We start from the raw sequence: 25686 nt of genomic DNA on the forward strand, positions 1-25686 counted from the left end.
TTGTCTCCCGTTTCATGCCCTTGTATCGTTTTGTCTGAGAGGTTAAAGGGGCGGGTGTCTGATACATCCCTGAATAACTTGTACTCGCCTTTGAAAAATGATTCAATTCAATATCTTGGAAGAGCTACCTGGCTCCCAGGTGCTGCGTCTTGTGGAAGCTCTGGTTCCCAGTGCAGCCATGAATCAAACGGTGACTGTGTAGCGGCGGCTGTGGTGGGAGATAGGCAGTCTGCAGTCTGCAGTGCCACCTGCATTATTTATCCCGTGCATCGTGAGGCTTGAATGGTTACACGGTGGAGGGAATAAGGGTGTGCAGCCTGAACAGGTATACCCAAGCTGCCAAAGCCGGCCATTTCTTTTGTTTTTGAGGCTAATTTCCTGGTTTTGTTGAGCGCCACTGCAGTTGGCTCCAGTACAGGTGCTTCGGGCACCCCTATCGGTGTAAGTCAATGGTAATAATACCATAAAAATACGAAGTCCATCGTTTTTTCCCACAAGAAAATGTAGTCACGATCAGTGCTTTTTATTAATCTAATGTCTCCCCTTGTTACCCGTATGAGAGCTTCCCATTTCCCTCCCACTCACTCTAGCTCCAAATTGTACAAAATGGCGGCGCCCAGGAAACTACACTTCCATGGTTCCGAAATGCTTTTCACTAGCTTTTGGATAGTCAGTGGGTAAAGTCACAAGCGCTTGGACCATATTTTTCTACAGTCTTATGTACGGGTATACGCAATGAATGCGGTTGTGTGAGTGATTACATTAGATAAGTGTGTCTGTATGAGTGCTCATGATGGTGTCAGTAATTCTGAGTGAGAGAACATGTTTAATACCCTGTAGGTTGAACAGGAGCTGGAGAGGACCAGGAGACAGTTGGACCAGTCGGAAGGTGGACGGGACACCCTTCTGCAGCAGGTAAGGGTCCACTCGTCTGTTTTTGGCTTAGGTGGGCATAGATCAGAGCAACACATATGGGTATGGAAGGAACATGCATATAACGCATAACATGTCTTTCTGACGAGAAGTGGCATTTTCTGACTGATTCTGTATCCAATGAGTGGTCTCATTAACACTGATTTAGTTATGCTCCGTGTAATGCCGTATGCCTGTGTGTGTTTCTCTCAGGTAGAAGACCTGCGTGTGCAGCTGCAGAGGACGGATAAGGAGCGGATGGACATGCATCAGCAGATCTCCCCCCTGAATGCCCAGAGGAGCCGACAGGACCGCGAAGAACAGGAGAGGGAGAGGGGGTCAGGTACACCTCGACATGTCTGAACGAATGAGCCCCTACACACACCTCAACACCTGTACAAGCCTGAACAGCAATACAGTGGTGTGAGAAAGTGTTTGCCCCCTTCCTGATTTTTTTTTTTTTTTTTTTTTTTTTTTTTTGTTTGTCACACTTAAATGTTTCAGATCATCACACAAATTTAAATATTATTCAAAGACAACAAGTAAACACAAAATGCAGTTTTTAAATTAAGGTTTTTATTATTAAGGGAGAAAAAAAAAATCCAAACCTACATGGCCCTGTGTGAAAAAGTGATTGCCCCCTAAACTTAATAACTGGTTGGGCCACCCTTAGCAGCAACAACTGCAATCAAGCATTTGCGATAACTTGCAATGAGTCTCTTACAGCGCTGTGAAGGAATTTTGGCCCACTCATCTTTGCAGAATTGTTGTAATTCAGCCACATTGGAGGGTTTTCAAGCATGAACCGCCTTTTTAAGGTCATGCCACAGCATCTCAATAGGATTCAGGTCAGGACTTTGACTAGGTCACTCCAAAGTCTTCATTTTGTTTTTCTTCAGCCATTCAGAGGTGGACTTGCTGAAGTGTTTTGGATCATTGTCCTGCTGCAGAACCCAAGTTCGTTTCAGCTTGAGGTCACGAACAGATGGCCGGACATTCTCCTTCAGAATTTTTTGGTAGACAGCAGAATTCATGGTTCCATTTATTACAGCAAGTCTTCCAGGTCCTGAAGCAGCAAAACAGCCCCAGACCATCACACTACCACCACCATATTTTACTGCTGGTATGATGTTCTTTTTCTGAAATGCGGTGTTACTTTTACGCCAGATGTAGTGGGGGACACACCTTCCAAAAAGTTGAACTTTTGTCTTGTCAGACCTCAGAGTATTTTCCCAAAAGTCTTGGGGATCATCAAGATGTTTTCTGGCAAAATTGAGATGAGCCTTAATGTTCTTTTTGCTCAGCAGTGGTTTTCGTCTTGGAACTCTGCCATGCAGGCCATTTTTGCCCAGTCTCTTTCTTATGGTGGAGTCATGAACACTGACCTTAACTGAGGCAAGTGAGGCCTGCAGTTCTTTGGATGTTGTTGTGGGGTCTATTGTGACCTCTTGGATGAGTCGTCGCTGCGCTCTTGGGGTAATTTTGGTCGGCCGGCCACTCCTGGGAAGGTTCACCGCTGTTCCATGTTTTCGCCATTTGTGGATAATGGCTCTCACTGTGGTTCGCTGGAGTCCCAAAGCTTTAGAAATGGCTTTATAACCTTTTCCAGACTGATAGATCTCAATTACTTTCTTTCTCGTTTGTTCCTGAATTTCTTTAGATCTCGGCATGATGTATAGCTTTTGAGGATCATTTGGTCTACTTCACTTTGTCAGGCAGGTCCTATTTAAGTGATTTCTTGATTGAGAACAGGTGTGGCAGTAATCAGGCCTGGGTGTTGCTAGAGAAATTGAACTCAGGTTTGATAAACCATAGTTAAGTTATGTTTTAACAGGGGGGGGCAATCACTTTTTCACACAGGGCCATGTAGGTTTGGATTTTTTTTCTCCCTTAATAATAAAAACCTTCATTTAAAAACTGCATTTTGTGTTTACTTGTGTTGTCTTTGAATAATATTTAAATTTGTGTGATGATCTGAAACATAGAAATCAGGAAGGAGGCAAACACTTTTTCACACCACTGTATGTCTATGCGCACCTCAACAACTATATACCTACACTCTCCTCAACACCTGTACACACCTGCACACCTGAACACCTATATACCCTCGCACATCTGAACGCACACGGCACATCTGCAAACACTTTAACACCTGTACACCTGCACGCACCTGAACACCTGTAGACCTACACACACCTCAACGCCGGTACATCTACACACCTGAACACCTGTACACCTACACATACACCTCAACATCTGGACACCTACACACATCTCAACACCTGTACACACTACCTGTAACACATGTGTTCTCCTGATCATACTCCTGTCTACTTGTACAATATGTACCTCTTCACCATGATATACCCCGCTGTCTACCTGTAACTACCTGTGTTCACCTGAACATACCCCTCTGTCTACTTGTAAAATATCTGCTCATGTCATGAGGCAATCAAAAACCTAGAATCCAGACTAGATGCCAAAAGCTTGCTTTTCCCTTTACTAAGGAAGTGATAGAACACACCTGACTAATCAGAAGCAACTGAGAAGCCAACTGTTCAATTGCTTTTGGTCCCTTAAAATCTTGGGACAGAAAAATCTCATGTTTAACTCTACCATTTGGAGTTCAGGAATCACATACCGATTCATTGTAACACAGTTAAACCAGAGGTGCCTACATTTTTGCACAGCACTGTACATCACTCGTTTTAAGAGATTTAAGCGAACAAAAGAACACATCTGTTTGCACGAGTGGTTCTTGGCCCGATGTGTACATTTAAGCCTGACCGGTTTCACAGAAGGTGGGTAGACTAAGGATATGTGTGGGTTTTAATGGGTTTCACAGAAGATGGTAGACTGAAGATATGTGTGGATTTAAATGCGTTTCACAGAAGGCTGGTAGACTGAAGATATGTGTGGATTTAAATGCGTTTCACAGAAGGTTGGTAGACTGCGCATAAAGTGCCCTCCAAAACAAATGTCTTGATTTGCCTCTGATTTGCCACAATTCTTTATTTGGAATCACAAAATTAACGTGGTTATTCACAGTGCACATTCACGGATTTTATTAAAAGGGTATTTTTCACATTTTGGTTTCACCATGTAGAAATTACAGCAATGTTTTTACATAGTCCCCCCCCATTTCAGGGCACCATAATGTTTGGGACACATTACTTCACAGGTGTTCGTAATTGCTCAGGTGTGTTTAATTCGAAAACATATTCCTATGCAGGTAGAAGAGGGCTCTCAGCGCCTAGTCTTTCCTCTAGTCTTTTGATCACCTTTTTATCAACATCAACCAAAGTTTGATCACCTGTTTATCAACATCAACCAAAGTTGTGCAAATGAAAGTCAAAGAAGCCATTATGAGACTGAGAAAAAAAGAATAAAACTGTTATAGACATCAGCCAAACCTTAGGCTTACCAAAATCAACTGTTTTGGTAGAAGAAAGACAGTACTGCTGTTAATCGCAAAGGGACTGGCAAGACAAGGAAGACCTCCACAGCTGATGACAGAAGAATTCTTTCCATAATAAAGAAAAATCCCCAAACGCCTTTCCAACAGATCAGAAACACTCTTAAAATCACTGGTTAGCCGCAAAAATGGACAGGTTACAGTTTGGCAAGAAGTACTTAACAGAGCAACCGCAGTTCTGGGAAAAGGACTTCAAAGTATGTAGAAGAGAAGAAACTGCCCAAGATCCAAAGCATACCGCCTCATCTGTGAAACACGGTGGTGAGGGTGTTATGACATTGGGCATGTATGGCTGCAGAAGGTACATTACATTACATTACATTATTGGCATTTGGCAGACGCTCTTATCCAGAGCGACGTACAACAAAGTGCATACCCATAACCAGGGAGTGGAGGGAAGTAAGCAGGGGGGTGACGTGTGAGTATTTGGGAAGGTTGAAGACCAGACGAGCTGCTGCATTCTGGATGAGTTGGAGGGGTCTGATGGCGGACGCTGGGAGGCCAGCCAAGAGGGAATTGCAGTAGTCCAGGCGGGACAGAACCATCGCTTGGACCAGGAGCTGGGTCGAGTAGGGGGTGAGAAAGGGGCGGATTCTCCGTATGTTGTATAGGAAGAACCTGCAAGACCGGGTCACCGCTGCAATGTTCTCGGAGAGGGACAGTCTGCTGTCCATCACCACGCCGAGGTTCCTTGCACTGGGTGACGGCTTGAGTGTGGTATCCCCGAGGGAAATGGAGAGATCCAGATGGGGAGAGGTTTTAGCAGGGATGAATATCATTTCAGTCTTGCCTGGGTTGAGCTTTAGATGGTGGTTGTCCATCCAGCTCTGGATGTCCCTCGGGCAAGCAGAGATACGGGCTGAAACCTGCGTATCAGACGGCGGGAACGAGACAAAGAGTTGGGTATCGTCTGCGTAGCAGTGGTAGGATAGCCCATGTGCAGTGATCACAGGGCCAAGGGAGCGAGTGTAAAGAGAAAAAAGAAGCGGGCCTAGGACTGAGCCCTGGGGAACTCCTGTGGCCAGGGGCCGAGGTGTCGATACCGAACCAGCCCAGGCAACCTGGAAGGAGCGAGCAGAGAGGTAGGACTCAATCCAGTCCAGGGCTGTGCCACAGATGCCCGTTGCTGACAGGGCAGACAGGAGGATGGAGTGATCCACAGTGTCAAAGGCAGTCAATATCATCAATATATCATCAATAAAGAAAAGTGAGCCAATACCTTAAGAGTTAGTGCATCATTCTGACCAGGTGTTTAGTATCGCTGCGGACTTTCCTCTAGATGCGGTAACGTTGATTTTTAAATTGCTCATTTGAACAGCAAGGGTTAGGGCTTGAGCCAGTTTGTTTGTCTATTACCTGTTAATCACTTCTACTGGTTGCATACCTGTAGAGTGATTGAACATTTGTCTTAAATAACTTAAATTAGCTGTGGAATTTATCAGTAGATTAGCTTTGATTTGATATTGCTTGTGAGCAATTGTAGGCCATTTAAATAGGCGTGTCAGAGCGACGCTAGCGTCACTCCGTCCCAGTTTGTGATGTTATGTTTCACCCCATCCCAGTCTGCTCTCTCCCTCGAAGACCCCCCCGCGACGTGGGCCTCCACGGCTATACACTATACAGGATACACTCAGGATCTGTGTGGGTTTCAATGTGTTGGCAGTGGATAGACTCAGGATCTGTGTGGGTTTCAATGTGTTGGCAGTGGATAGACTCAGGATCTGTGTGGGTTTCAACGTGTTGGCAGTGGATAGACTCAGGATCTGTGTGGGTTTCAGTGTGTTGGCAGTGGATAGACTAATGATCTGTGTGGGTTTAAATGTGTTGGCAGTGGATAGACTCAGGATCTGTGTGGGTTTAAATGTGTTGGCAGTGGATAGACTCAGGATCTGTGTGGGTTTAAATGTGTTGGCAGTGGATAGACTCAGGATCTGTGTGGGTTTAAATGTGTTGGCAGTGGATACACTCAGGATCTGTATGGGTTTAAATGTGTTGGCAGTGGATAGACTCAGGATCTGTGTGGGGTTAAATGTGTTGGCAGTGGATAGACTCAGGATCTGTGTGGGTTTAAATGTGTTGGCAGTGGATAGACTCAGGATCTGTGTGGGTTTAAATGTGTTGGCAGTGGATAGACTCAGGATCTGTGTGGGTTTAAATGTGTTGGCAGTGGATAGACTCAGGATCTGTGTGGGTTTAAATGTGTTGGCAGTGGATAGACTCAGGATCTGTGTGGGTTTAAATGTGTTGGCAGTGGATAGACTCAGGATCTGTGTGGGTTTAAATGTGTTGGCAGTGGATAGACTCAGGATCTGTGTGGGTTTAAATGTGTTGGCAGTGGATAGACTCAGGATCTGTGTGGGTTTAAATGTGTTGGCAGTGGAGCGGTTGGAGCTGGAGAGGGAGCTGCAGGAGTTGCGCCTCCAGCTGGGGCGAGGTGCGGTCCTGAACGAGGTGGAGGAGCTGAGGAGAACAGTGGAGCGCAAAGAGAGGGAGAGGGCACAGCTGTGTGTGCAGGTGGAGGTGAGGAGAGGGGATAGTGTGTGTGTCGGGGGTTTATTTTAGTGTATGTGTCACCTTGTGTTGCTGTGTGCACACGTGTGTTTATGTTGGTGTGTGTATCTGCGTGTTTGGTGTGTGTGTGTTTATATTGGTGTGTGTATGTGTGTGTGTTTATTTTGGTGTATGTGTGTACTTATGTTGCTGCATCCATATGTGTGTGTTTATTTTGATGTGTGTAGTTTCTGTTGGTGTGTGCGTTATTTTAGTGTTTGTGTGTACTTGTGCTGTGCGTGTATGTGTGTTTATTTTGTTGTAGGTGTGTACTTACGTTGCTGTGTGTGTGTGTTTATTTTGGTGGATGTGTGTACTTATTTTGCTGTGTATGTGTTTATTTTGATGTGTGTAGTTTCTGTTGGTGTGTGTGTTTTTGGTGTATGTGGGTACTTATGTTGCTGTTTGTGTTTATTTTGGTGTACATGTGTTCTTATGTTGCTGTGTGTGTTTATTTTTGTGCATGTGTGTACTTATTCTGCTCTGTGTGTATTTATTTTTGTGTATATGTGTACTTATGTTGCTGTGTATGTGTGTGTACTTGTGTTGTTGTGTGTTGCTGTGTGTGTGTGTGTGTGTACTTGTGTTGCTATGTGTATGTGAATGTTTATGTGAATGTGAATGTGACCCCGCATGCCCCAGGCTCTGTCAGCGGACCTGGATCGGCGGGAGCAGCAGCAGCTGCGGATGCTGGAGCAGCTGAAGGAGATCCAGGCGCAGGCGGAGGAGTGCCAGGCTGAGCGGGCACGGGCGGAAGCACAGAGTGCCCAGAGCGACCGGAGGAGGGAGGAGGTGAAGAGCCGCGCCCAGGAGGCCCTGCGCCAGTGGAAGGCCAAGTGCCGAAAGCTGGAGCTGAGCCTGGAGGAGCAGAGCAAGGAAGCGCAGCTCAGCGCTGACAAGACCCGGCAGGTATAACTGTTCCAGAGTGAGACTGACAGTTCGATTATTTGTTTCCTCTAGCTGGAACGGTTTACAGGAGGGTCATTCCATGGGGAAAAAAAGAGATGTGGGAGGTGAACACTCAATTTTGCTCAAACTTTGTGTAGATGTTCTTTATATATTCGAAAAGAACATCCAAAACATTATCCCTGTCGAGAGATATTTGCTCTTGGCTGGTGGTACCCAAGAAGTCACTTGTGAGTGGAAATTAGGTAAAGATCAGCCACAAGAGAAAAATAGTCAAATAGTTCGGTCTGGCCAGAAAATGACCAAAAAGTGTTGCATATTCAACCAAGTAGTTGGTAAGGTTGAAAGTTTCCTATCAAAATGAAACTTTGTGGGCATCAAAATGTATAATAGGTCTACTTATGTACTAAATTTGGAGTTGTTACTCCTATATCTTAATCGTGAGTGTCTGCGTTAACTTGGCCTCTAAATTGAAAGTTTAGAAAAGTATTTGAACCCAAAACAATGACGTACTTGACCAGGTCTGATGAAAACAAAACCTTTCTTCTGTACAATTTGGTCCCTTTGTTTTGACTCCTGTCATAATAATGCTAAAGTTAGCCTTTGTTCATGCAAATGCTAAAGCTACCATTTGTTCATGCTAATGCTAAAGTTAGCCTTTATTCATGCTAATGCTAAAGTTAGCCTTTGTTCATGCTAATGCTAGAATGAGCGGTCTGCTCTCTCCTCCTAGGCGCTTAAGGAGAGGGACGGCCTGCAGGTGGCGCAGCAGGTGCTCAGCCAGCAGGCAGAGGCCCTGCGCAAGGAGCTGGCGGACGTGCTAGGCCGTCTGGCGCAGCGCGAGGAGGAGGTGCGGCGGCAGGAGCTGGAGCTCTCCGAGGCCAGGTCCCACTGCCGGGGCCTGGAGCAGGAGGCGAGGGAGGTGCGCGAGGCCTCCCGCTCCCTGGAGGAGGAGGCCGGGCGGCAGGGCCTGCTGGAGGCGCGCCTGCGGGAGGAGACCCGTGGCCTGGAGGCCCGGGTGGAGGAGGCGGACCGCGGGAGGGAGCGGGAGCACGCCGCACTCCTGGAGTTGCGGGGGGAGGCACGGGAGCTGGGCGCCCGGCTGGCCCACGAGGAGGAGGCGCGGAAGGAAGCGCAGCGTCGGTTGGAGGAGGCAAGAGAGGAGGCGCAGCGTCGGCTGGAGGAGGTGCGGGAGGAGGCGCAGAGGCGGCTAGAGGAGGCGCAGGAGGAGGCGCGCGACCAGGCCCAGCAGCTGCGGCTGGAGAGGGAGCTGCACCAGAGCGAACTGGCCAGCCTGAAGGGGGCGCTGCAGGACGGGAGGGTCAAGCAGGAGCGCGCCGTGCAGGAGACGCTCAGGCTCTGCCAGCAGGAGAGGAAGGAGCTGCAGGACCACCTGAGGGAGCTGAAGGTGATTTGATTTAATTCCATTTCATTTCTATAGCGCTTTCCACAGAGGACTGTCAGAAAGACGCATTACAGAGTAACAGAAGGGAAGGAAAAAAAGGGGAAATACCAGATAGCGTTAGGTAAAAAAAAAAAAAAAAAACTCCTGCCAGGGGAGAAAAACCCTCAAATACTCAGGTATTAAACTAGCAGGTGAATCATCTGTTTGCTTGACAAGTGGAATTTCTTTGCCCAATTGGCAAATCTTGAAATTAGTGAAGACTGTCTCCCCTCATTGGCAATATTTTTATAAGTAATTTGCGGGGTTTTTGCAGCATAAACCCTTAATTTCCTCCCCGTGTGAAAACAATAGTATGCTGATGGATCCCTGAAGTATTCTTAAGTATTTTGTACTTCAGAAGTATGATTGAAGTACATGGGTATTTAGCTGTTTTTCTCAGTTTTTCAGGTGGTGGAATAGTTAGTTTTCAGCCTCAGCAGTGCTCCCGGGACTGCAGCGGTTCATCCTCAGATGCCCTTTCCCTACCGTTTTTGTACGACGCTTTGGCTAAAAGCGTCTGCCGAACTAAGCCGTCGACTGTAATTTCAGAGCTGTCAATAGTCTCCACACGACAGGCCGCCTTCAACTCTTGTAAGCTAACTGCTAATTTGAGGAGAGACAAATTTCTCACTGATGACGAATGTTAGCCAGTGGGCGTAGTGGTAGCCTGTTGACCAGTGGGTGTATTTTTATTGTATTTTTTTATGAAGGGGCGCTGAGTGACTTCCACCCACTCTACTACTAGCAAGACAGAGCTTGTTTTGACCTTTTTTGCCATTTAATCTACAGCTGTTGGGTTTACTCTTCACTGACAGAGCTGCTCAAGAAACCTTTTTTCTCCTGAGCAGACTTTGTGTGTGTGTGTGATGCCCAGGCCTGTGAGCATTGCCAATTTGTGAATGTACAGTGGCCATGTCCCTGACCCGGTTACAGAAGGTGTCTCAGTTCTACAGACAGGGTGCCATTCAGTGTCGTACCTCCATTCGGGTGCACATCTGGTGGTGAATGTGTGCAGCCAGCTATGATGGCTGCCTTGGCGGTGGCTGCTAGTGACAGGCGTAGCCACCGTGCTACACATTTCCCAGCTGGAAATACCAGCTACCGTCATGCTTCTCAGTGCACATGCTATAGCTTGCTATCATCTCATCACATGTCAGAACAAATCCAATTCTACAAAGGGTGGCCGGCCAGCTTCATTACATTACATTACATTATTGGCATTTGGCAGACGCTCTTATCCAGAGCGACGTACAACAAAGTGCATATCCATAACCAGGGATAAGTTCGCTGAAAGACCCTAGAGGGAAGTACAATTTGAACTGCTACCTGTACAACAAAGATAAGGACGAGGGCCAATTTTTATTTTATTATTATTATTTTTTTTTAAACAAGAAACAAACAAACAGAGCAAAAGTGACCAAAGTTAACTATCAGAACACTGCTTACCTAGCCAACTAAAAAATACCGATACACAAAGCAAGTCACAGAGACAACAATTAAGGTTCACAGGGAGGTAGGGAGGGATGGGGAGAGGTGCTGCTTGAAGAGGTGTGTCTTCAGCTTGCGTTTGAAGGTGGGGAGAGATTCTACAGTTCTGACCTCAACGGGGAGTTCGTTCCACCACCGTGGAGCCAGAACAGACAGCAGTCATGAGCGTGAGGTGGAGGTTCGGAGAGGGGGAGGTGCCAAGCGGCTTGTGGAGGCTGAACGAAGAGGTCTGGCAGGGGTGTAGGGTCTGATGATTTTTTGTAGATAAGGTGGGGAAGACCCCTTAACTGCTTGGAAGGCTAGCACCAATGTTTTGAATTTGATGCGAGCCATGACAGGCAGCCAGTGGAGGGTAGTAAGCAAGGGGGTGACGTGCGAGTATTTGGGAAGGTTGAAGACCAGACGAGCTGCTGCATTCTGGATAAGTTGGAGGGGTCTGATGGCGGATGCTGGGAGGCCAGCCAAGAGGGAATTGCAGTAGTCCAGGCGGGACAGAACCATCGCTTGGACCAGGAGCTGGGTCGAGTAGGGGGTGAGAAAGGGGCGGATTCTCCGTATGTTGTATAGGAAGAACCTGCAAGACCGGGTCACCGCCGCAATGTTCTCGGAAAGGGACAGTCTGCTGTCCATCACCACGCCGAGGTTCCTTGCACTGGGTGACGGCGTGAGTGTGGTATCCCCAAGGGAAATGGAGAGATCCAGATGGGGAGAGGTATTAGTAGGGATGAATATCATTTCAGTCTTGCCTGGGTTGAGCTTTAGATGGTGGTTGTCCATCCAGCTCTGGATGTCCCTCAGGCAAGCAGAGATACGGGCTGAAACCTGCGTATCAGACGGCGGGAATGAGACGAAGAGTTGGGTATCGTCTGCGTAGCAGTGATAGGATAGCCCATGTGCAGTGATCAGAGGGCCAAGGGAGCGAGTGTGAAGAGAAAAAAGAAGCGGGCCTAGGACTGAGCCCTGGGGAACTCCTGTGGCGAGGGGCCGAGGTGTCGATACCGAACCAGCCCAGGCAACCTGGAAGGAGCGAGCAGAGAGGTAGGACTCAATCCAGTCCAGGGCTGTGCCACAGATGCCCGTTGCTGACAGGGCAGACAGGAGGATGGAGTGATCCACAGTGTCGAAGGCAGCAGAGAGATCTAGAAGAATGAGGACAGAGGAGAGGGAGGCTGCTCGTGCGGCATGGTGCGACTCACTGACGGAGAGGAGTGCAGTCTCTGTCGAGTGGCCCGATCTGAAGCCAGACTGATGGGGGTCTAGCAGGTTGTTGTTAGAAAAGAAAGAAGAAAGTTGAGTAGAAACGGCTCGTTCGATAGTTTTAGAAAGGAAAGGAAGAAGAGATACCGGGCGGTAGTTCTGGATGATGGAGGGATCCAGAGTAGGCTTTTTTAGCAGCGGAGTGATGTGGGCTCTCTTGGAGGATGCCGGAAAACAGCCGGAAGACAGGGAGGAGTTGACAAGGGAGGTGACAAATGGGAGAATGTCAGGTGTGATAGTTTGGAGAAGAGAAGAGGGGATAGGGTCAAGGGCACAGGTTGTGGGGCGGTGGGAGAGCAGGAGTTGAGAAACATCAGAGTCTGTAAGGGGGGAGAAAGTGGAAAAGGAAGGGATGGGCCTAGAGGGGGGAAGGGCACAGTGAGGGGGGCGGTGGTTGTAAAGGATCTGCGGATGACTGTGACCTTCTCATCGAAGAAATCTGCAAAGTCATCAACAGCGAAGGAGGACTGAGGAGGAGGAGCCGGTGCGTTGAGGAGAGAGGAGAAAATAGAGAAAAGTTTCCAGGGGTTAGAACCGGAGTTCTGAATTTGTGTTTGATAGTATTTAGCTTTGGCGGCAGTGACAGCGGAAGAGAATGCCGCCAGGAGAGACTGGTAAGTTGTGAGGTCTGAAGTGTCTCTGGATTTCCCCCACTTCCTCTCCGCTGCGCAGAGGCTGGCCCTGGAGGTACGGAGGGTGTCAGATATCCAAGGGGATGGGGGGGGATGTGCGAGGCGGCTTTGAGACAGGGGGACAGAGGGAGTCAAAAGCAGAGGAGAGAGATGAAAGAAGGGCGGCAGATGCAGAGTCAGCGGGGAGTTTGGAGAAGGATTCGAGAGGGGGGAGTGAGGCGGTGACAGTGGTGGCAAAGGAAGAGGGTGAGAGGGAGCGGAGGTTACGGCGGGCTGAGGAAGGGTAGGTGGGAGGAGGGGGAGGAGGATGGGGAGGAAGAGGGAGGGAGAATGAGATGAAGTGGTGATCAGATGTATGCAGAGGGGTAACCGTGAAATCAGAGCATGAGCAGTTCCTCACAAAGACAAGGTCTAGGACATTGCCTGCCTTGTGGGTTGGAGGAGAGTGTTGCAGGGAGAGGCCGAAGGAGTGGAGTAGCGGTAGGAAGGCAGCAGCCTAGGAGGCTTCAAGGTGGATGTTGAAGTCTCCAAGGAGAATCAGCGGGGTGTCATCCTCAGGGAAGGAGCTGAGAAGGGTGTCTAGCTCATCAAGGAAGCTTCCCAGGGGCCCTGGAGGGCGATAGATAACTGCAATAAAAAGGTTAGTAGGGTAGGATACTGCAACAGAATGGAATTCAAAAGTGGATATGGACAGGTCAGAGAGGGGGAGAACAGAGAATTTCCACGAGGGGGAAATTAAAAGACCAGTACCACCGCCACGGCCAGAAGGCCGGGGAGTGTGCGAGAAGGAGGATGAGAGGGCAGCGGGAGTGGCGGTGTTGTCAGGTGTGATCCAGGTCTCAGTTAGAGCAAGGAATTGTAGGGACTGGAGGGAGGCATACGCAGGGATGAAGTCAGCCTTCCGAGTGGCAGACTGGCAGTTCCATAGTCCCCCTGTGACAGCAAAGTCCTTACAGGGGGTGAGCGGGGGGTAGCTGAGGTTGGAGGGGTTCCGACGCCGTGGAGGCCCACGTCGCAGGGAGTGTCTTCGGGGGAGAGAGCACACTGGGATGGGGTGAAACATAACAGCATAGCAAACTGGGACGGAGCGACGCTGGCATCGCTCTGAAGACGCCTATTTAAAGCACCTACAAATCGCTCACAAGCAGTATCAAATCAGCGCTAATCTCCTGACAAACTCCTGACAAACTCAGCAATTTCAAACAAACGTTCAATCACTCTACAGGTATGCAACCAGTATGAGTGATTAACAATACAACAAACAGCAATACAACAAACAGACTGGCTCAAGCCCTAACCTCAGATTGTTCAAATTAGCAATAACGAAATTACACTTTACCGTATCTAGTGGACGGTCCGCAGCAATACCACACACCTGGTTACAATGATGCACTAAATGGTTCAGTGGTAGCTTGTGAATTATTTCTATCACTCATATTCTGTTGGCTCTCCTTTCTGTCAAATCATTTGTCAGAATAAGAGCGTATTCCAAAAAAAGAAGTAGTTCACTCTCATATTTAGACTGAAAGTATTCCTTCTAAATAAATATAATACAAAAATGAAAATATTTATGTAAATATGTATTTGCTTAGTAAGTAAAACATTTCAAGATTTGCCAGTTGGGTAAGGCAATTTCACTTGTCAGGCTAATATGTTCTGCTTGAGAGAAAACAAATGTGATTTTAAATTTAAAAAATTGAAGACAAACTTGTATTACAGTGCCTTCTCCAATAGGACACCTGTCTTAGCATTGTCGGCATTTTGCCGTACTGAGAGCCCGTAGGAGTGGTTACTGAATGCACCCCAGTGCGCAATTATTTGCCGTGTTTTTTTTTTTTAAGCTAATTTCCTGGTCTTGCTGAGAGATTTTCTCACTAGCGCCAGTGCGATTGGCTTCAGTATGGGTGTTTCAATGCAAGTCAGTGCCAACAATACAGTAAAAATACAAAGTAATTTATTCTTTCACTTTCTTTGTCTGATATCTCATTGTGCCAATTTAGGTTATTGTATTGAAACATTTTGTGGATAAGTCAGGAGTAGTTTGCCTGAGTCACTCTGTTATGGACTTATGGATGAGCTGCCCTTGGCTCAGTCTCTGGCTCCGAACGCAGAATGGCGGTTCCCAAAAATGTCACTTCCACGTTACTGGCACTTGGTCCATATTTTCTTCTATGGTCAGAACTTGTGTCTGCAGGTATTTGTGGTTTCCTTTCAATCAGCAGCCATGCCTTGAGAACAAAGTGTGTGGACTCTTTAGCCAATCAACCAATCTCTTAAATTAGTCACTTGTGCTGAAACAAACCAAAAGTCAGCAGACGCTGCGGCCCTCCAGGACTGGAGTTTGACATCCCTGGTCTATGGTTTTGCTGCCCCCACCCACAGGCGGAAACGGCGGCAGACAAGGACAAGGTGAGGGCGCACCGCCGACAGGTGGAGCAGATGAAGGCAGAGTGCGACAAACTGACGGAGGAGCTGTCTCACACCGAAGAGGGCCACTCCCAGCTCCACAGGAAGTACCAGCTGCTGAAGCAGGAGCTGGAAGAGAAGGTAAACCGGCCGCTTCCTGTCACGCCGCTGTTCTTTCACAGGGGGACCCAAATGCAGGGTAGCATATACAGTGCAGTCTGTAAGTATTTTTACATTTTGACCCTGTACTCCAGCACATTAGATTTTAAATGAAAGGATGAATATGAGGTAACAGTGCAGTTTGTTTTGGTTAACTACAATAACAGACTCCGACGCAATCAACAGCCAAGAATCAAGACTAGATACTGAAAGATTTCTTTCTAAGGATGCGATTGAATACACCTGACTAATCCAACTGAGAATCCAACTATCCAATTACTTTTGGACTATGTATGAAAAGGGATGTACTTCTCACAGAGATCACCAAATCTGGATATAAATACCCTCAAATTAACGGTAACCGTCTGCATGTTGACCTCATATCCATTGTTTAATTTCAAATCCAATGTGCTGGAATGTACAAATACTTACCTACTGCACTATAATTCTTCCCAGCATAATTTTTCCTGAGCATTTCCAGGTCTGTCATTCTCTGTTGACAAATGATCCATTACTGCTCAATCAAAAGTGGGACTGTTCTGCAATGTCCAACATTTATGAAAAGACCAGCTAGCTTTTTAAGGGCCGAGGGCCATAGATAGCATTGCTGCTAGGTGCTTTGTGAACAGCTGGCTATAGATTACATGCCCATAAAAGCTGTATTTAGCGCACTCAAGCATATCATGTATACCTCCACATACATACCGAATTGACACATTTCACACTGGCGAGAATTTGTACACTGGCTCCTGCTTCCTGTTTTGCACATTTCTGCCCCCATTCATGTGCAGGGAAAACCCTATTTTCCTGGTTCAATGCTCAGTCCGCCTTCTTATTTATCTCCCATTTTAACTGTCACTGTACTTTCCGCCAGTTCTATTTCAGCTGATCTGTCTCAATGGTTCTCAGAACAAAATGGCTGCAGTGCATCTCCCTGTAATTATATTACAGGCATTTAGCAGACTCTTTTCCAGAATGACTTGCACAATTAATGAAGCTGGATATGTTCATTGGACTTCAGAATTATTGGCACCCTTGACAAATATGCACAAAAACTGCAAAATAATAGTTATTGACATAAGCTTTATTTTGCAATATGCGTAACGTAGTGTACTTTATTAATAATTAAATGGAATCGACCAAAATCTTCCTTTTTCCAAAAAAAAAAAATATATTGCCCCAAAAACAGGTTCCACAGTTATTGGCACCCCTGGTTTAATACTTTGTGCAAACACCCTGGCAAAGATGACAGCCATGAGTCTTTTCCTATAATTTGTGATGAGGTTAGAGGACACATTTGCATTTTTGACCATTCCTCCATGCAGAACTTTTCCTAATCATTGATATCCTTGGGATACCCCCTCTTCAGTTCAGACCAAAGCTTTTTCATGGGATTTAATTTGATGTATGCTTGGAGTCATTGTCCTGCTGGACAATCTACCTACAACCAAGACTCAGCTTCCTAGCTGAGGCAACCAGACTTTGTGCCAAGGTTTCCTTGTACTTTGTTGAATCCATTGTGCCATTGATCTTAAGTAGTGCCCCTTGACCACTGGCAGCAAAATTTCTCCAAAACGTCAATGACCCACCGCCATATCTGACAGTAGGTATGAAGTGCTTCTCCTTGTATGCATTACATTTTGCTACCAAACATTTTCATGGTGTGTTTGGCCAACACATTCAATTTTGGTCTCATCTGACAATAGCTCTCTCTTCCAGTCATAATTCCTATGAGATTTGGCAAACTCGAGATCCTTGGTTTTCTGCTTAGTAGGGCTGTCTTCGTGCCACCCTTCCAAAGAGTTTGTTGGTATGGAGGTGCCATTTAAAGAATTTCTTTTTTTTTTTTTAATGAAAAATCTTTTTTTTTGACTTGGTGACACAAAGACACAACCAATCACTTCAATTCTTAAAGAGCGATCCTTGGGTTACTTATGGGCCTCCCTTACTATCTTTCTTACCATTTGTGGGGATAATATGCACTTGCATCCTCTTCCTGGCAAATTTACAACCATTCCATTCCGTTTTATGTTTTTATTACTTCCCTTACAGGGCTAAGTGGTATGTTTATCCATTTATGTATTTCTTTTGTACCCATTACCCAACATGTGATGGTCAATTACCATCTGAGTCTCCTGAATTGACAGTTCTTTCCCATGCTGATGGTTGACGAAGGGATTTTGCATGCTTGTTATCTAATTTTTCATACTCTAGTGAAACATGAAGTGATGGAATGACACAATATAATTTCTTTGGACTGAGATTAACTAAATTAAAGTAAAATTTCACTTTGTTTGATTTTATCCACATTTAATTGTTAGGGGTGCCAATTTGGCACCTGTCGTTTTCAGAAAAAGATAAGACTTCAAAATAAAAAATAAAAAAACATTGAAAAAAATGTATTGAAATAAAAGTATATCGTTTTTTTTAAATTATATGCAGCCCTTTTTAATATTTTTTTTTATTAAGGGTGCCAATAATTCTGTAGCCCAAGGGTACAGTCTTTTACAGGCAGTGCCCTACCTGGGAATCAAACCTGCTACCTTCAGGTTACAACCACTCTTCCTCAACCATTACACTATGCTCCCACCCACTGCACTTAGGGGACTACCTGATGTTGAGCCTCCCTGTCCACTTCAAACATGAAATAGAAACACTTAGAGAAGGAATGAGGACTCCTACGTAAAGTCCAGCTCATTGTCATTGTGAGCGTGTGACCACCGTGGCGGCCATATAAATCCACTGCTGGTACTCTGGGGCAGGGAGCTGGCACAGGCTTGGGGATAATTCCTTTTCATGAGCTGCCTGTCTGCCAGCTCCATTAAAAAGAGCGGTGGCCTCTCTGTACACAAAACTCCCACCACCAGGGGGCGCTGCCGCTCTAACTCAACCAAAGGACTGTGGAAATGAGAGCCGGGGGCTCTCTCACTGCTGCCACAGGCAGCTCCGGTCCTCACGTATCTATATAATGAGTTATTTAGGGAAGCGGGAATATGATTCATATTTATTACACATCGGCAGGCAGTGGAGGCAGACAGTCTGCTGCCTAGTGTGAGTGCCGTTAGTATTATCATTATTATTACTTTTAATACTATTATTATTATTATTATTATTATTATTATTAATATTAATGTTACTGCACAGAGTAGGTAAAGGCTAGAGGATTAAATACCTGTACCGTGAAACATTAGGTCAGCCAGTGTAAAGACATCGTGGGTGTATTAAAGATAGTGGTGTATACAGGCTGAGGTGGGGGGCGCATGTGTCCGTTTGCCGTGCATCGCTCTGGTACAGCAGACTCTGGTCGTCCCTCTTCCCATGACAGAACCTCATTTGTGAGCTCATCGTGCTGAGTCAGACACGGTGACATTTTATGACCCCGCTGAGCATCCAAAAGTTAGTCGGTCACTCACAAGATAAACAGTTTTGCCCTTCGGTCAATATCGCACAGCTGCGGCGAGGTGGTTGTCGTGACACAGGAGAGGCCGTGGACATGGTGCATGTTGGAGGCAGACCTGGGTCAAATACGTAATTGTTTTAGATTCAAATACTTTTCTACACTGTACTGAGCTTGTCTGGTGTATTGGAACCTGTGAAATACTAGGACAAAGTGCAAACCCGCCTTCTGGTCCTCTTGGTTGGCTCATGGCACCAGGCAAGATCAATCGAGCACAAAAAAGCTTTTCAGTGCAGAACAATTCCATGTTTGTCCCGGGTCTGGGTGGAAGTGAGCGGGGGTTTCCGTATTCATTTGGACTCTTTAAATTGGTAAAATCTTTGGTGAAAATTTTGGTGTTCATCTATAAATGCTTTAAGTGCAGAAGAAGTTCTGTTCCATTTCCTTTGGACTCCCAGATCAGAATTCGTATCTTATGGTTTTTGCTTGGGGTTGAAATGGCTGCTCTTGGAGCTGTGTTTGTTTTCAGGCATAATGAGGCTTTTGTTGTATTACGTTTTTGATAGAGAATTCAGTACAACACTAATGTAGCCTACAAGTGTCTAAGGGTCATTTCATCTGGAGGAATGGGACCTTGAAAAGTCCTTGAGTTTCTGTCCTGGGTATCCACAGCATGTAAACCATACCTACTTTGGGGACTCTAGACAGGACAAAAAAATTATAATTTAAAAAGTGAGTGGGAACCCAGTAAGAAAAGTGTGGGAACCCCTGAGGAGGTGAGTTTTTATTTGCAGAACATTCCGGGGAAAAAAGTGAATAAAATGTACTGCTTTGAGATATGCTGTAGCAGTGGTACAGAAGGGTAGATAAATGAAAGCAACCACACAGACTAGACATATGTTTATTTTTAAGTTCTGAACAGCAACAAAAAAAAAGCTAAATCTACAAAAAGATTTCAGTACTTTTGTTAAAGTGCCCAAGGATAATTTTGGTTTTCAGAACCAAAATGTACACACACACATACACCTGCTTTGGCTTTTACCCCTGTTGCTTTCATTTACAGAAGAATGGCTCGATTGTTAGATCTTATTTCAGCTTGTATTGTATATTAATTGTTTCAATTCACCATATAAAAGGCCAAATCAAATGGGGAACGGTAAAGTGGGCGAACAAACCAAATTCTCTGTAATACATTTTGAAGTACTCTTCCACAGTGCTCTCTTGAAATGGATGGTGAAAAATGGATGAAAGCATTTCAGGCCATAGAGGTGGACAGTGTGCCAGTGCTTAAAACTGGAACCTGGGGGTCTCTCATGGTTTGTTAGTACAAGCAAGAGCACAAGGGCCAGAACTGTTTAATGTAACCTTCCACCCCATATGGAATTGCATTCTCTTAATCTGTCCACCCCAATAGTGGTGCCTTTGTCCTGCTGAAATAGAAGTTAACTCTGGTATTCTCTCATACCAGTTATAAAGTCTTAATGCAGGAGCCGCGGTGGCTCACAGCTAAAGTAACGGACCTTGATGCAGGCATCAGTTCATTACAGTTGCACACCGAAGACTGGGGTCGATGCCCGGTCCTGCCAAAGCCGAGTTTTGCTGGCTCTCGTGGAGCGGCATAATTGGCTCGCCGCTCTGAGGCTGAGAGTAGAGTTACAGTCTTAGTATGAACTCTACTGATGGACAGTACTATCTTCCCTGTCCATGAATAGAGATATACTCTACTAACCCTTTCTTTGGGTAGTTATACAGTCTTCCCTGTCCACCTGTATAATGAATAGTCTCGAATGTTATGCACGGCAGCCATTTTGCACCAGAACGCCTACCACACATCAGCTAAGGTAGAGTATTTTTTTTTTGCCAATTAAATCAGGGGATTAGGTGGCAAGTTGAAAGAGGCAGTTTGGGACTTTAGCCAGGATGTTGGGGAACCCCCTACTCATTACACATTAGTAGAATGGCGCTCCTGTCTTATCCTGTCCATAGCTGTCTTGGTCCACCAGCGAAAAGTGAGTGTGCTAATGCTAGCCTGTGAGAGGGAGGAGGTGCCGTCAGGTTCATTGGGGTCACTCAAGAGTATCATCCTGAAGTCTCTGGAAGTCACTTCATACATTTGTGGCGACACTGTCTGTCTGTCTGTCCGTCTGCCAGCCAGTCTCGTCCTCATTATTGGCACCAGTGACCGTGGCTGTACGGAGCCAGACAGTGGTTTGAATTGCGAGCACTGTGGGAAGACGCTTGTCTGGGGTAGAGGACCGATTTTTGTTGGAATCGTTTCATAATCGGGCAAGTCCTCTGTAATTAACATCACTGGCCTTTGAAACGGCACACCTCTCCATCCGAGCCCCGCCGAGTGGATGTTGTCTAATGGGACGTAGCGTTTATTAGCCGAGCAAACAGCCTTACCTAGTGAAGCATATTTATTATTAACAAAATTTCTTCCACATTTTAAAACCACAATTATTCAATTCACAAAAAAACACATTACCAAACAACACATGTGCAAATCCCCATTTACAAACACCCACCCACAAATTTGGAGATAAGACAAAAAAAACAAAAAACAATGTAAAATATTTTTAGCAACATTAATCAATAATCAATCAAAGCAATAATAGTAATAATCTTTGCACAAAGTAGAAAACTATGAAAATGATAACACAATTAACTATGAATTGAAAGTGATTCAAAATAAGAAAACTATACAAATCTCAAAAGGTAAGGATAAAAGCCCAAAAAGGTGGCGTAAAATCATTTGGTCCATTTTTCCCGGGTTAGTGCTGGTGCTGTGGACCAGGTGTCCCCTTACCCAGTGATGGGATTGTACTAATGTCCATTCTGTGTATTATACACTGAAACTGCTTCATATACCTGCTGCCCTCTGGGTACAGAGCATTGTGCAAACTTGGAGGAATTTAAGCAAGTGAGTTTTCATTCAGGTTTGAGATCCTATAAATGTGTAACTTGTGTTGTGCTTTTGTGCTGTTTTGCATTTTATGTTGTAGTCTCTGCTTGCTCCTCCCTTGGCCAGGGCTCCCTTGTGAAAGAGAGAACCATCTCAATGGGACTCACCTTGTTAAATAAAGGAGAAATAAATACAAATAAAAGAGTAGTGACAGTCACCATTTCTTCCTGGGTCAACCTACTGCACGCTTTTAAAAAATGTGGAATAGGTGTGTTCTCATTTTCATAAAGTATTCTCTAAGCAATCTGTTGTGCAGTGTTGATGCATATCTGCTGGCTATCCGATGTTGGAAACGAGCAGTTAAAAAGTAAATGGCCAAATTGTGGGCGTCAACAATTTCCCAACTTGATGTCATGATTGGCATGGATATAACTTAGTGTACCTCCAAAGAGGTATCCTGACATCACGATTGTGGTGTGGACTGCCGAACGTATTTTTCACATCTAAAAAAAATAAAATAATAAAAAAAAATTTTAAGTGATCTTGGGTGTAATTACCCTTTAAAGCCCTGCAATTGGTAGAGCTGCTGTCGCTCTTCAGCATGAAACATGAACCAATCGCATGAACAGAATCCTTCAGGGCCTTTGATTGGTGGAAATTGCAGGAAAGTACAGTCGATGTAAGTGACCGTAAGTAAATTACATCCTCTAGGCACGCATACACAAATATACAGTACATGTTTGGCAAAAAAGCAAGGGACAATTCTGGATTCTCTCTAAATTTAATATATCTGTGAGTCTGTGTTCGGCAGCTGGTTTTAAATAATTAAATATTTACAGTGATGTCTTGCAGTTTTTTTTTTTAAAGAGGTATGCTAATTCTTGCAGCACTTTCTGCAAAGGGCACCTTTAGGTCTGCAGAAGTACTGTGCCTCCACTGATCTGGGATCAGCTGTGCCTGTCTTCAGGAAGGCAGGAACACCCATGTTCAGTGTGGGGTTTGGGGTTGATTCCATATCAGATTGGTCGATTAAGGAAAAGCGTTGAAATTCATTAAATGAATTTCTATCAAACATTATACACATTTTGAATTCTTGAATTGAATTTCGTTCATTTCTTGAAGGAGCATAGCTCTGCTACAGTGATCATACTGATCTGGGATCAGGCGTGGCTGATTATACACAGGGACCCCAAGAGCAGGAAGTGCAGTCTTACTGATCTAGGATCAGTTGTGCTCAATAACCTCAGGTCAGCAAGAGTAGGAAGTGCAGTCATCATACCGATCTGGGATCAGGTGTGCCCAATAACAGTAGGAACAATAGTTATGATCTGGGAGCAAGTGCGCAATTTTCTACTATTTGAGATTGGCCTTCAGTTGTCTCTTGTCAGTCAGTTTTACCAGGCCAATTTGAGGAGAACTGCAGGCAGTGGGCCCTTGGTAGCTTCCTAGAGGGGTCAGTACACAAACACGAAATATTGAGCTTGAATATTCAACCATAAGACCAGATGACCTGGGTGAATATTCATTGCCTCGCCATTTAACAGAATATGAAGAAATTAAGAAAAAAAACTAGGAATGCTTCATGCAGTAAGAGATAGTTCATTTATATTATTAGTTTCCCTTGCCTGACTCTGTGAGTATATGCAAATCTCTTCACACGGAGTACCTGTAGAGGTCAAACTGGTTTATTCATTCCTTGGGGAAGGGTTAACTATTTCACTATTTGATATTGGAATCAAAACCAAAACCACATAGAAATGCAGCAGACTTTAAAACTGCCGTAAACCAGTGCCTACCTACATTATTACATTACAGTTTTTAGCTGACGTTTTATCCAAAGCGATTTACAGTTGATTAGACTTAGCAGGGGACAGTTCCTCCTGCAACAATGTGGGGTTAAGGGCCAGCCACACCCAAATTAACCAGCCTGCCTCTCTGTTTTCCTGTCAGAGAATTACTCCTCACCATACCACACTAACCCTTAATTAATCTGTTTTCCTCTCACCTGCTTCCTTGAGACCAAACAGACCCACAATGGCACCAGCGCTGTGGTGTCTCTGAGTTGGGTTATCTAGAGCTAAGCCCTTTCAGCAATCAACTAGCTCTTAGGGCTGGTGTGCAGGCCTCCCAAGCCCTCGATTTTTAAGCCATGAAAATAACAGGTTCAGAGGGTTCTTTGAAGTGCTTTCTTTTTTCTTTTCTTTTTTGTTCAGAGATTTGCAGATCAACTGGATAAGCTTCATGTACTTTATGTTTTTATCTTAGGACAGTGTTCATTTTGAGGGATATTCTGGCAATTTTATTGGCAAATAATTTCCTTATTGACGGTGTGCCGTGTAGCCAACTGAATAATGTTTGTGGGTCATTGAGTGGATGTAAATTAGCTCTACCACCCAGTTATTCCTGACAGGACAGTATTAGGGCATGATAGGTCAGTGTACATGGATAGTTGGACAGTAAGAAGAGATTACATGACCCACATAATGTGCTAATGGTGCATATGCTGGAGTTGGGTTTAACAATTGGGATTCTGCAGGACGTAAAAATAAACAGAAGCATACCTCGAAGCAGCGTTCACCTCACTTAAAAAGTGTTTGTGTTATAGTGGGCCTCCTTGTTAGTTTTGAAACAGAGTAACTGTGGCACCTGCACCTGTCATTCCAGAGTGTTCTGTCTGCTCTTGGGTGGGCTCAGTGGAACCTGGGAACTGTTGTAACCGCATCGGTAGACTTAAACGTCCACCCTGAATCATTCAGAAATTCAAGACCCTTTGGCACTTATCGCAAGAGGATAGGGTGTTCCCCAGTGTCTGCGCCAAATTCCCAGCTCAGCTCTCTGTCTGCCAGCTACCCCTCGCCCTGTTTTAATGGCTTAGGTATTCCCTCCCTCTCCTCTGAAGCTTTCTGGTGGGTATTCTATTGCCAATAAAAAACTGGACTTGAACCCAATAGAGATGCTGCAAGGCCTGAAATGAGTAGTTATTGCCCCAAAAAACCTACAAATTAGTCAGAATTAAAGGAGATCTTCAAAGATGAGTGGGCTCAAATTCCTCCACAGCAATATGAAAGACTGATATCAAATTATAGGAAGTGTTTGCTTGCAGTTACTGTTGCTGGAAGTGGTGCAACCAGTTTTAGAGAGATCTGAGAACATTCAGTGTGACAAATACAATATGCAATAATGAAGGAAATCAGGATGGGGGCAAAAGCTTTTTCAAGACACTGTATGTGGCCATTTCCTCCCACAGTGCATGGAGAATGGCCACAGAAAAGGTGGGGATGCAGAAACTATTTGAGCCAGGTGTCAAAGTGAATACATACTCGCAAAATGTTGATTGACACTTTTGATGAGCAGTGGTTCTTATGTGTAAATCACTGACATTGCACTGTCTACAGTCTCGTTTCTTCTTTCATATTCCCTTTCACAACCAAGGGCTGATCAATCTTTTCAGTCATCTATTACTTATTTAGAATATTCCCCTTGGTTTTATTAAGGAATTAATTCATTTATGATTCCCTTTCAAACAAGCTGTGATCCATCTCAAGTTTACCTTCTTTTCGTAAATGTTCGTGTGGATTATTTCTTTTATTTTTCCCCATTTAGTTTTGTTGTCTGTACAGCATTAAATTTGAAACAATTAGACCAACAGGTACCTTGGGAAAAACAGCCTGTATGTTGTCAGGGATTAAATTTGCAAGCCTCATGCTTAATGTAGTTTATGACCTGATAAATAATAGTGCTTTATTCATTTGGTGCCTATGTGCCTATGTGGGGCTGAACACCTACCCTAACCCTAATTTTGTCCGTGTCCATCCCGGGTAATTCCCCGGTCGAGGGCAAGGTCACAATCCTGGACCGCATATCCCGGGTTGACCCTTTCACACCAATAGCAAACATTCCCAGGTCATTGCTTCTGTGTAAAAGGGGCACAAGAGGACCAGAATCAGGGTTTGCCATTTTTGAGTGCATTTCATAGGCTCCAATTGATGCAATCAGAATGTTTGTAAACAAAGGTCGCTCAGATACTTCTGGGTGGAAACGTTAAATCCCACCTTGCCTGTTGTAAAACTAGTTAGCATTCTAGTTAGCCAACTAGTTTTGGTAGTAACATTACAGTAATAGGGTTTCCAATAACACTAGCTAGCTAGTTTGCAC

At 45.1% G+C, this 25686-nt stretch overlaps 1 protein-coding gene across 1 annotated transcript in view; it reads left to right on the plus strand.

The window, feature by feature from the left end:
• Window positions 1–25686, plus strand: part of LOC133128708 (centrosomal protein of 128 kDa-like) — a 74218-nt gene that overhangs the window by 19484 nt on the left and 29048 nt on the right. The window contains exons 11-16 of the mRNA XM_061242427.1: window positions 841–915; window positions 1126–1255; window positions 6765–6907; window positions 7580–7846; window positions 8577–9251; window positions 15047–15211. Coding sequence (XP_061098411.1) covers window positions 841–915; window positions 1126–1255; window positions 6765–6907; window positions 7580–7846; window positions 8577–9251; window positions 15047–15211 — 1455 coding nt within the window. The remainder of the gene's footprint in view (window positions 1–840; window positions 916–1125; window positions 1256–6764; window positions 6908–7579; window positions 7847–8576; window positions 9252–15046; window positions 15212–25686) is intronic.

This window comes from Conger conger, chromosome 5 (assembly GCF_963514075.1).
Source record: "Conger conger chromosome 5, fConCon1.1, whole genome shotgun sequence".
NCBI classification, from domain to species: Eukaryota; Metazoa; Chordata; class Actinopteri; order Anguilliformes; family Congridae; genus Conger; species Conger conger.